This window comes from Geotrypetes seraphini, chromosome 10 (genome assembly GCF_902459505.1).
Source record: "Geotrypetes seraphini chromosome 10, aGeoSer1.1, whole genome shotgun sequence".
In the NCBI taxonomy this organism is placed as follows: domain Eukaryota; kingdom Metazoa; phylum Chordata; class Amphibia; order Gymnophiona; family Dermophiidae; genus Geotrypetes; species Geotrypetes seraphini.
Genome location: NC_047093.1, coordinates 75,324,548 through 75,336,939, shown reverse-complemented (window position 1 = coordinate 75,336,939; position 12,392 = coordinate 75,324,548). Strand labels below are relative to the sequence as shown.

The 12,392-nt window shown below is 42.8% G+C and overlaps 1 protein-coding gene across 4 annotated transcripts in view; it reads right to left on the bottom strand.

The window, feature by feature from the left end:
- NR5A1 (nuclear receptor subfamily 5 group A member 1) overlaps positions 1 to 12,392 on the bottom strand; it is a 225,252-nt gene that overhangs the window by 164,228 nt on the left and 48,632 nt on the right. For all 4 annotated transcript variants that reach the window (XM_033961132.1, XM_033961134.1, XM_033961133.1 and 1 more), the window contains exon 3: positions 9,326 to 9,467. In XM_033961132.1, the coding sequence (XP_033817023.1) occupies positions 9,326 to 9,467 (142 nt within the window). The remainder of the gene's footprint in view (positions 1 to 9,325; positions 9,468 to 12,392) is intronic.

Here is a 12,392-nt window from a genome sequence, read left to right as displayed (position 1 = left end):
TATTTTCATATCTTTATTTTTAATGTATATTTTCTGTAAACCGCTTAGAACTTAACGGATGTAGCGGTATATAAGAAATAAATTACATTACATTACATTACTACTACATATACTCTCTCGTTATCTGCGAGAAAAATCAACAGTACCGGGCTGTATAGTGAATATAATTTTTATCTGACCCTCATGGATCCACTGAAAACCATCCATGGACCCGTGGTTAAGAACCCCTGCTCTAATGGATAGTGCACCCTCTTTTCACATAAGGGGCAATTCTTTAACTTAGCACTTCAAGTTAAGCACCTCTGTGCCATGTGTTGAATGCTAATTTTATAATGACTCTTGGAAGTTGGCATGCCTACAACTTGTATGATGTTCTATAAGTGTATGTGTATAGGTAGGTGACTTGCATGTACAGTCAAACCTTGGTTTGCGAGCATAATTCATTCCAGAAGCATGCTTGTAATCCAAAGCACTCGTATATCAAAGCGAATTTCCCCATAGGAAATAATGGAAACTCAGATGATTTGTTCCACAACCCAAAAACTAGAATATAAAATACTATGTACTTGAATTGCAAGACCTCGCTCATTTAGACCTGTCACTACACTCCTGCAGCGTCAGAGAGAGAAGAACCATCAGCTCAGTTGTGATGATGTGACGCATGTATACTGTATGTACCGTATTTTCACGCATATAACGCGCGCGTTATACACAATTTTACAAACCGTGCATAACCGTGCGCGTTATACGTGTGAGCGCGTTGTACAAATATTTTTTTTCATTCCGATCCGGCATCCCCCCTGCGAACCGGCATCCTCCCCCCCCGCTCACGTCACCCCCCCTCCCCCGCGATCCTACATGCCCCCAGCACAGCAAAACATCTCTTACCCGATTGGGCACCGGCACCAGCACCAATGCACAGGACGTGCCAGTGCCAGTGCCCGAAGATCCTCCCTCGTTGGGCTGGGCTGGGCTGGGCGGTGTGAGGGAGATCCTCCTTCTGCCCTGTGCCGGGCTGGACTGGGCTTTGAGCATTTGCGCATGCTCAAAGCCTTCTGGTCTCGCTCTCTCCGAGATTCTCAGATTGAGAATCTCGGAGAGAGCGAGACCAGAAGGCTTTGAGCATGCGCAAATGCTCAAAGCTCAGTCCAGCCCGGCACAGGGAAGAAGGAGGATCTCCCTCACACCGCCCAGCCCAGCCCAGCCCAACGAGGGAGGATCTTCAGCACTGGCACTGGCACGTCCTGTGCATTGGTGCTGGTGCCGGTGCCCAATCGGGTAAGAGATGTTTTGCGGTGCTGGGGGGGATGTAGGATCGCGGGGGAAGGGGGGTGACGCGAGCAGGGGGGAGGATGCCGGTTCGCAGGCCAGAAGAGTAAGCGGAAGTGGGAGGAGGTTATAGCAGCATGCGCGGTATACGCGTGTGTGTGCTATATAAAAAAATTTTTTACAGACATGCTTTGGACCCACGCGCTATATGCGTATGCGTGTTATACACATATGCACGTTATATGAGTGAAAATACGGTACTTGTGTTGCAAGACATTGCTTATATATCGTTAAAATTTAATAAAAAGTTTTGCTTGGCTTGCAAAACACTTGCAAACCAAGTTACTTGCAATCCAAGGTTTTACTGTATTCTAATCATGCTCCTACACCTACTCCTTGCAGTTATGCACTAGGGCACTGGTTCCCAAGTCGTTCCTGGAGTACCCCCTTGACAGTCAGGTTTTCAGGGTATTTACAATGAAAATACATGAGAGATTTGCATTAGAGAATGACACGGGGAAAAATCTGTCCCCGTCACCGCCCCGTCACCGGCCCACCATCCTCTGCACCGCCCCGTCACCGCCGTTCCCTTCACCGCCCCGTCACCGTCACCGCCATCCCTTTCACCGCCCCGTCACCACCACTGCCATCCCATTCACCGCCCCGTCACCGTCCCCGCTGCATCCATATAAGCCTTAGTACTGTAATATTTAGCTTATTCCTTTCTTATAAATCAAAGTTCCTGCTGCTGAACTAGAGAAAGAGATGTTCAGCTGGCAGGGCTTTGTTTATAAATTTTTATCAACACAACTAATATACTACTTTATCCTAAAGCAAAAAATAAATAAATAGAATTTTTTTTCTACCTTTGTTGTCTGGTTTCTGCTTTCCACATCTTCTCATTCAATTCCTTCCATCCACTGTGTGTCTTCTCTCTGCGTCTTCCACTTGCTGTTACTGTGCCTCTCCCTTCACCCCCCCCCCAATTGGTCTAGCACCCATCTTCTTCCCTCCGCTCCCCCATAGTCTTGCATCTGTCTTCTTCCCACTCTGTCTTCCACATTTCCCTTTGGGGTCTGTTCCTCTCCACCCTCCTTCAATGTCTGTCCTATTCCTTTCCACCACCACCCTTCCCTCCCTCCTTTACCATCTGTTCCTTTCTACTACCCTTCAGCTCCTCTCGCGTGGCCTATCTATCTACCTTCCTCCCTCTTATTTTCATGGCACGTTACAATGTAATTTGTGCAAGCCACTGGAGCCTGCAAGCTCAGTCCCTGTCCCATCCCCACAAACCATCTCGCTTCTGTGCTATTTTCCCCATTTCTAATATCTCCCCTATGTATCTGCCATTGCACCCCCCCTGTGTCCATATACCATCCCCATGGCATGTCCCCTTTATGTCACTGTCCCTATGCCCCATGCACATAATTTCCCCTCTTTCTGTTACCTTCCTGTGTCCAGATTTCCCCTATCTTCCTCTTCCATACCAGTGTGTCTCTTCTTTTCAACCCCTTCTAGCTTTTTTCCCTCTTTCTTCCCCTCCCCCCCTTGCTTCTGCGCATGCGCGGCTGCTCAGTGTTCAATCTTCTGCTCTGCTACAACTTCCTGTTTCCGGTTGCGTCAGAGCAGAAGATCGAAACTGAGCAGCAGAGGGTGCACGGCTCTCTGATAGCGTGCGGGTCGCCGAAAAAGAAAACCTACAAACTAAGGTGAGGAGAAGGGAGAGAGCTGGCTAAACACTAGGATCGATTGGGCAGGCGGGTGTGTGCGGCGGGGACAAGACCATTCACAGCCCCACGGCTAAAATGCGGTGGCCGCGGGTAAACCGCCACCGTGTCATTCTCTAATTTGCATATATTGGAAGCAGTGTATGCAACTCAATCTCATGCATATTCACTGTGCATATTCTAAAAACCTGACTGGCAAAAGGGTACTCCAGGAATGACTTGGGTCCCCTGCACTATGGCATTTATGGTGCCTAAAAGTTAGGTGTGCAATTCTATAAAACTTAGGCGCACTTTATAGAATTGTGCTTAACAGTGCCTAAAGTGGATTTAGGTATCAATAAGTGTCCTAACCTTAGGCTCACCCCATTTATGCCAGGGTTTTCTTGGGCTAAATGAGTGCTAGGTGCAGTAAACATGGTCTTTAAGACCATGCGAGTCCCTATTGGCCGAAATTTTGGCCAATTGTGGAACAGCAATCAATGTTCCAACAAGTTTCCATACAAATGATTTGCACGGAGGTTTGTCATAATCCTGACCAACCAATCGCTCTGAAAGCGACTTTGACACACGCACAGAGCCGGTTTGGGGAAGCCCAAACAGCTAAGTGGCAGGGGAAGCCCCAAAGCAGCCTCCTGTCACTCAGTTGTTGGGGCTTTTTTCTTTTTTTTTTTTAATGGCATGCAAAGTTAGGGCATCAGTCAGATGGCTGGTTTCTTGGTTTTTTTTTAATCTTTATTGATTTTTAATCTAAAATAGTGTCATACAAATGAACAAACAGTAGGTATTACATAGATTACACTAATATCTGTACAGGTAACATATATATATCATTCAAGATTTTCAGTTTTCCTACATATAACAATAACATAATATATAGTATAAATGAAGAATAAAGTTACCCAGATGTCACCATCAATATTTATTCCCCTCCCTCCAACCCCCCACCCCCATTAATGCCCTAATTTGCATGTCAGAATTGGAAAACGAGTGATCGTACGGAAAACCACCCGGTGAGCCGATTTGTGTATCGGGTCAGCAAATACGAGAACAGAAGGCTTTGAGCATGCGCAAATGCTCAAAGCCCAGTCCAGCCGGCACAGGGAAGAAGGAGGATCTCCCTCAAACCGCACCGCCCAGCCCAGCCCAGCCCAGCCCAACGAGGGAGGATCTTCGGGCACTGGCACTGGCACGTCCTGTGCATTGGTGCTGGTGCCGGTGCCCAATCGGGTAAGAGATGTTTTGCGGTGCTGGGGGGGATGTAGGATCGCAGGGGAGGGGGGTGACGCAAGCGGGGGGAGGGGGGAAGGATGCCAGTTCGCAGGGGGGATGCCGGATCGGAATGAAAAAAAATATTTGTACAACGCGCTCACACGTATAACGCGCACGGTTATGCACGGTTTGTAAAAATTGTGTATAACGCACGCGTTATATGCGTGAAAATACGGTAATTAAACTCTGGAATTCGTTGCTGGAAAATGTGGTGAAATCAGTTAGCTTAGTAGGGTTTTTAAAAGGTTTGGATAATTTCTTAAAAGAGAAGTTCATAGACCATTATTGAGATGGCTTGGGGAAATCCACTGCTTATTCCTAGGATAAGCAGCATAAAATCTGTTTTACTACTTGGGATCTAGCTAGGTACGTGGGACCTGGCTTGGCCACTGTTGGAAACAGGATGCTGGACTTGGTGGACCATCAGTCTGTCCCAGTATGGCAATTCTTATGTTTTTATGTTTATTTTGGCTTGATATACCACCTTTCAAATTAAAATCAAAGTGGTTCACCATATTTTTTTTTAAAAACCTAAAATTGCAAAAATTAGAAACAACTACAAACTTGGTAAAACAGAAAAGAATAAGGCAATCCCTCAGAGAAAGCCTTAATAAAAAGACAGGTCTTCAAGAACGACTAAAATTGAATACATGATTCCTCAGAATAAATAGCTTCAGATAGAGAATTCTATAGGTGAGGAGCAATACAGAAACACATAGAGGTTGATACAAGGTGTGAACAATGAACCAAAAGCACTAAGATGATGCTGTGAGAAAGAATGGAGGGCGGGCATATGCAGGTACATAAGGAGTGATGATACACACAAGATAAGACAGACAACCCAAGTGAAGAACTTTATATGCAAAGGTCAGAATCTTATGCTGAATATGAGATGAAATTGGAAACCAGTGATAACAAGCACGATCATACCAGCATGCATGAGTAAGCAGACAAACTGTTCTAAGTACATCCGGATAAGCTATCCAGACAGTGACCAAATATTCAGATATTAGCAGCCACTCCCCACAAAATCCAGATATTCAGCAACAGCCATTATCTAGGTTTTGCCATGGAATATCTGGATATTCATGCCCATAACTGCTGGCATTTAAAAGCAAAATACCGACTCTAGCTCAATATTGTGCCCTAAATTACAGATGTCCGGGTTGTTCAAAATTTGCAATGCATTTTATAAAAGTCTTGCTGAATAGGAGCTTTGTAGGACCATGGGAACAAATGTTTATTTAGCAGAATAAACACCAGAAGAAACCATTTTACGAAAGAAAAGATACCAAAAAGAATGGCATCTTCTGAGGCTTTGTACATTGAAGTTGCTGCTTATATGTAAATGATGTTAATTTCCTACTTAAACTTCAATCTGTGTGCCAAAAGTGCGGCAAAAAGTTTAGCGTCCTGATTAAGGAGGGAAATAGGTCGATAAGATCCCACCCGGGCCGGATCCTTGCCAAGCTTAGGCAAAAGCACAATGTGGGCCATATTAGGGGTCCCCAAACCCCGCTCTTCGGAGACATAATATATAATTAAAAAAAATAAACTTGTAAAAAGCAGATTTGTATAAGACTGCACAACTGAGGGAAGTCAGAAAGCCAAGCTGCGAAACTCAAACTTGAAGCAGGTGTAAATGTCAGAAACAAAGCTATCCCAGATATGCGAGTACTGCTATTTTAAAATACAAAGCACATGTATACTTCTATGGTCTATCCAAACCACGTCAACAACATGTTGCCTTTAAATCTGTGTGTTTTCCTAGTATACAAGGGGCCGCTGAAAACTTCTCAGCCCTCCCAAGAAAGTTGGGGCAGTCTCCATCGAGGGCTATACACTCAGTCCAGCGATTTTCTAATTTTTTTTTGTTCCGCATTTTTCTGATATATGTGGAAGGTAATTTCATAAATGGGCCACCCAGCTAGTGAAGCAGAAACACACATAATGTATAAAACAGGCATAGTCATAACTTATGGGCCTACCTGTCTTTATAAAATAACCCGCTCGGAAGTACCACGTACACACCTGCTCTCAACCTTCACACAAACCTTTTGATCAAATTTAAAGCAACTCGGTGTATATTTAACAACTTCGCTAGGAAGTTCTTTTTTACCCAGAGGGTGGTGAATACATGGAACACGCTTCCGGAGGCTGTGATAGGCAGGAGCACGTTACAGGGCTTCAAAGAAGGTTTGGATAGGTTCCTAGAGGACAAAGGGATTGAGGGGTACAGATAGGAGTAGAGGTAGGTTATAGGGATAGGAGCAAGAGGTAGTTATAGAAATAGTCAGGGACCACTGCTCAGGCAATAGGCCTGATGGGCCGCCACAGGAGCAGACCGCTGGGCGAGATGGACCTCTGGTCTGCCTCAGCGGAGGCAACTTCTTATGTTCACCACAAACTACACTCATGATCACCTCTGCTAATGCAGCAGTGGGATTTCAGTCAGGCTTCCCTGGTTCTCAGATCATTGTTCTAATCATTAGGCCTACTCCTCCACTCCAACTGCCTTTGAAAATCACCCTCCTAGAGAAATTTTAGTCCTTGTAACAATTTTTAGGGACGAGCTGTCATTTGCAACAACACCGGAAATGTCAATGACATATCCCATGTCGTTAATAAAAACAAGCACAAACTTAAAGATCTCAATCGGTATACTTTGGAGGAAAGGCGGGAGAGGGGAGATATGATAGAGACATTTAAATATCTGCGTAATATAAATGCACACAAGTCGAGTCTCTTTCATTTGAAAGGAGACTCTGCAATGAGAGGGCATAGGATGAAGTTAAGAGGTGATAGGCTCCGGAGTAATCTAAGGAAATACTTTTTCACAGAAAGGGTGATAGATACGTGGAACAGTCTCCCTGAAGAGGTGGTGGAGATGGAGACTGTGTCTGAATTCAAGAGGGCCTGGGATAGGCACGTGGGATCTCTTAGAGAGAGGAAGATATAATGGTTACTACAGATGGGCAGACTGGATGGGCCATTTAGCCTTTATCTGTCATCATGTTTCTATGTACATGTGCGCATTACCAGAAAAGAATGAGCCTTTGTACCAAAGAGCACTCATCATGATATTTCTACTTTAACAAAAAAATAGCCAAGAAAACCCAAATAAAATGACAATTTCCATAAATCACATAACATGAAAATCTCCAGCAATTTTCAAGGCCAGACATCAGTTTTCTTCCATCAATATTTAGACTTGGTTACTGATTTCCAGTCTGTCTTTCCAATTCTATAACTAACCAGAATACAGGAGGAGTAAAAATAAACCTAGTTTAGATCATTTTTCCCTCTTTCCACCTGAGATATACTGTATTTATGTCACTTCACCATGTTAAAAATTGTACCTTCCTTAAAGGACATAGTCCTGGGCTGACCCTGTTGTTCAATCCATATGAACAAAGCAGCACAGATAGCTCAAGACAAAATCTCTACTGTGACTGGGCCAGAAAGTTCCCTCCCCTCTCCTTCAGTTCCTTCCCGCTCTCCACTAAGAAGCAATGCAATTAAACTCACAGAGTTCGAATAAGTAGCCATTGAACAGTATTTAGAGCAGACATGGGCAACTCCAGTCCTCGAGGGCCGGAATCCAATCGGGTTTTCAGGATTTCCGCAATGCATGCAAATAGATCTCATGCATATTCATTGGGGGAATCCTGAAAACCCGACTGGATTCCGGCCCTCGAGGACCGGAGTTGCCCATGTCTGATTTAGAGTATGGATCTCAGGCTAGTGAGGGTCAATGTGTCATACAAGTTTCCTGGTGTAGGAGGTTATGGGTAAAATGCAATGGGGATGTATATATCCAGCATATTATTTTTTCTTATTTCACACAAACACGTTTTCCGCAACTAATGTTCTTTAGACTTTGCTGACTGGTTGAAAACACATCTACCCTACATTCTGGAAATGAAGAATGCTACATATTCATATCTTAATAGTCCATTCAAATTTCCCATGTAGAAGGGAGGAGGGGAGAGAAAAAGATTGAATTGGTCAATCAACAATATAAAACAATTGGTCAATCAATATATAAAACTTTTGCAGCAACCACAGATGCAGAACGGTATGGGATGATTCATCGTGGCCATTTTATCGTGGCCTAGACCAGTCTCCGGGGCCGGAGGATCGCTAAAGGTGACAGAAAGAGGGAGAGTGTCACAAACTGTCATTGCACTGAGGAGAAGAACAGCACAAGAACAAGCACTGCTAGTGCTAGTACAATCCCTCCGGAGGGCTCAGGACTTGGAGGGACAGAAGTTGTTCCCTAATCTCCAGCTGTCCAGTGAACGCAACACAGCAGCTCTGGTGGCAGCTTCTCCCCTCAGGGTCTGGGCTCTCCACCAGCCACCACTGCCTGCTTCCCGGCCTCACACTGTAGCTTGCTACTAGGTCTAATTTTTGCGGGTTGTGGGGGGCATCACATCCCCCCCCCATTCCGAATCAGATTCATTGCGGCCTGTTCATTGTGCTGAAATGGCCGCAATAAATCATCCTAGACCCTCTGTATCCCTATCTCTTCCGTTGTGTCCAGTATTGCCCCATACATCCATGTCCCTAAGGAACATAGATCTGAAGTTAACTATAAGAAATTCAAGACTCAGCTAAAAACTTCTTATTTTAAACAAGTCTTTAAAGTAACATACTAGTGCACGGAATAGAGGGGATGCGGTGACTTACTGGGAGCTTTTTTTGAAATAGTACTATAAACAAGTTATCAAAATACAGATGGGTTTTTTGGTATGATTGTGGTAGGTCTGTCTTTTTTTTTTTTTTTTTTTGGAGTTCCTTTTTTAATACTATTTCAATGTTTAATCTTATATTGTGAACCGGTTTGATCTCCAAAAAAATGTAAACATAAAGGTCTAAATTAAATCCTTAGGCTTTCCAGGTATCACAGCAGTGCCATATCAGTCCAACTGACTGGAAACACCATGGTTTATCCATTTATTCTCCTACTCCCAGTCCCTCTTCCAGTAGAGAAGCAGAAAATCCTAGGGCATAAAGGGAAAGGAAAGAGGAAGGGGCGGGGGGGGGGGGGTTCTTACCTTCTAATCGCATTCCTACGGTCAAACACTTCTGAAATCGACAGTAAGGGCACCGCTTCCTCTGCGTTTTGTCAATTTTGCAGTTCTGGTTTTCTGTACAGGTATACCGCTTGTTGTTCTGAACCGTCCTTTTAAAAAAACCCTGATGGCAAACAGAAAGCCATTTCAACAAATTACTTTAGAGACAGGAAAAAAATGTCTACATTAATAGATAGAATTTCCCTCTCTAGATATTGTTTGGCATTACTTCTTAAATTATGTAAACAACAACAAAAATAAGCCATCTTGTGAGCATCTTAGTAAGATTTAAACAGGGGCAACATGATACAAGGCATTCTTAATGGGATTGCTCCTTGAAAAAGCCTATTAGTAAAACGTGGATTCATGGCAAAGCTTCCGTTTCAGCTTTTATACATAAAAAAAATGAAAGATAAGTTATAGTTTTTTTCTGCTATTTAAAACTACAAAAAATAATTTTAAAAACTTAAAAAACTGAAAAGTTTAAAAATATATATGGATGGTGGAGGCCAGCCAATGAGGAGGTTAGCTACATTAAGCCTGAACTAAAATGAAATAATAAGTTCAGGTGTAGCTGCTGAGGTTATTCCTCCACTATTAACATTTACATATGTTGATAGTATTTATATAAATTATGACTGCGAAGCAAATTTGATAAGAATATATGAAGATCTGTGGAAGAATATTTGATGATAAAAATATATACACAAAGAAAATGTATTTGCCCTGAAGCAAAGACTGTATATTGATGACTGATCTGGAGGTTGAGCATGACCAAGCAGAGACACTTCGGTTTACTTATTTCATTTATAAGCTTACCTATAACTAAGCAGCAGTACATCTAAAACATTCATAATCATAACACACAGGACAAGATTTAGTAAATGGTACTCAAAACCTGTGCAAATTGCTATGATATAAAGGCCTCTGGGCTGAGTGCCCTTTATAGAACAGCATTTAATACAGATTCCTGAACTCAGCTTTGGGCATGAGGACATACACTTGCTGAGACTTGGTATAAATCCTGACACAAGTTGGGTGTATAATACTGGGCCAAAATTTTTGCAATGCCCTTGACCTGTCCATGGCCAGGAATTTAAAGGCTTACATCATAGGCACATAGGTACTCTAGATCAGTGTTCTTCAACCACCGGTCTGTGGACCGGTGCCGGTCCACAGAAATTTCCTGCCGGTCCACAGGGCCAGCACGTGCATCAGGCCCATAACAGTGTTCTTCAACCGCCGGTCCACGGTGCAATTGATGAGGTGTTATCTTCGAGCCAGCTCCCTCTTCCTCAATGATTCAGTGCACAAAGCCACAGGCAGTGGCTCCTACCCGCGTCCTGCGCCTGAACTGGAAGCCTTCTCTCTGACGTTGCAACGTCAGAGGGAAGGATTCCAGATGAGGCACAGGATGTGCAAGGAGCCGCTGCCCACAGCTTTGTGCACTGTATCAGTGAGGAAGATAACACCGGGGCGGGAGCAGGCCAGAAGGTAAGGCATAGCATGGAGGGAGGGAGACAACAAAGGCAGGGGGAATGATTTTATTTCTCAATTTAGTGATTGAATAATGTCAATTTTGAGAATTTACATCTGCTTTGTGTAGTTTAATTTTGTGGTTAACCATTATGTGTTGTTAAAAAGATTATATTGTGTATCTTTGAAAAATGAATGGAAAAAATAGTGTTACAATTAGTACTATTATGGGGGCGGGGTCTGGGGTGGAGATTGGCTAGAGATGGGTGGGGTCTGGCCCATGACTTAGCCCAGTGTTCTTCAACCACCAGTCCATGGACCGCTGCCGGTCCACAAAATAATTATTTTATTTCTGCCTGTCCATAAGTGTAAAAAGGTTGAAGAACACTGCTCTAGATAATCCTGCCTATTAGCGCCTAAGTAATTCTCCATCCCAAAACATGCCGACTTTAGTAGACGCCTATCTTTTCTAGAATCACGCCTAAGAAGATAGACAACCCAATGAATTTTTTATTTTTGTTACAATTATGAGCTTGTTAAAGCTCAAAATTGAAGCCAGTAGTAATAATAGTCATTTTGTAATCAGAAGGCCCAATTCTATACATAGTGCCTAAAATTTAGGCACCAAGTAGTGTGGTGCTAAGTGCAATTCTGTAAAACTTAGGCACCACTTTATAGAATCAAGCAGCACTGCCTAAGTGGCTTTAGGCATCACTAAGCATCCTAGAGTAACAGGGTTTCATTGACTTAAATGCATGCACCTAAGTCTACAACAGTTGCCTATATATAAAATGCATCCGTTATCTGCCCCCTAACCACATCTACTTTATGATAGGCGCCTAACATCCAATTAAATGTAATTTATGTCAATTACAAGGTGCTAATTGGCAATTATCAGTGCCAATTAAGTCTATTAAACAATTAAGTTAGGTGCATACATTGGCTAGGCGTCTAACTTTAAGTGCCATAGGACGAGATATAAAACCAAATGAATAAATAAATGTATAGAATTCCCCAGTTTGTGTCTACAGTGTTATAGTCTAGCATGTAGGCAGATTTATACATAAGGCTAACTTAGCGCCAATTAATGTCAATAATTGACCATTAGTGACTTGATAACTAATTAGGTTGCACGCAGATCTCGGATCTGCACTCAAATATGGGTGTCATATACAGTATAGAATCCAAAGGATAGCACACATCATAGTAACAAAAACAATTAAACATACCGTACATTTTATCCTACAGCTTCACAATTCACTCCTCTCACTAAAATCAATAAAACAGCAACAACTGGCTTTTTATTTTTGGGGTTGAAATTGTCAAAATCTGTTGTACATCTAGAAATCATAGATTGTTCGCAAAAAGCCCAAAAACGTTAACACTCCTTTTGTTATGCTCTTATTTAGTTAACCTATTTGTATTTTGGATTGGCAAGTTTTTACTTTGTACTATGTTCTTGAGTTACAATAAAGGATTTCTAAAAATTTTAAAAAATGACAAAAATTGGAATACAGCATATTAAGCAACTGAAGCATATGCTTGTATATATAGATAGGACTTAAGATGCTTT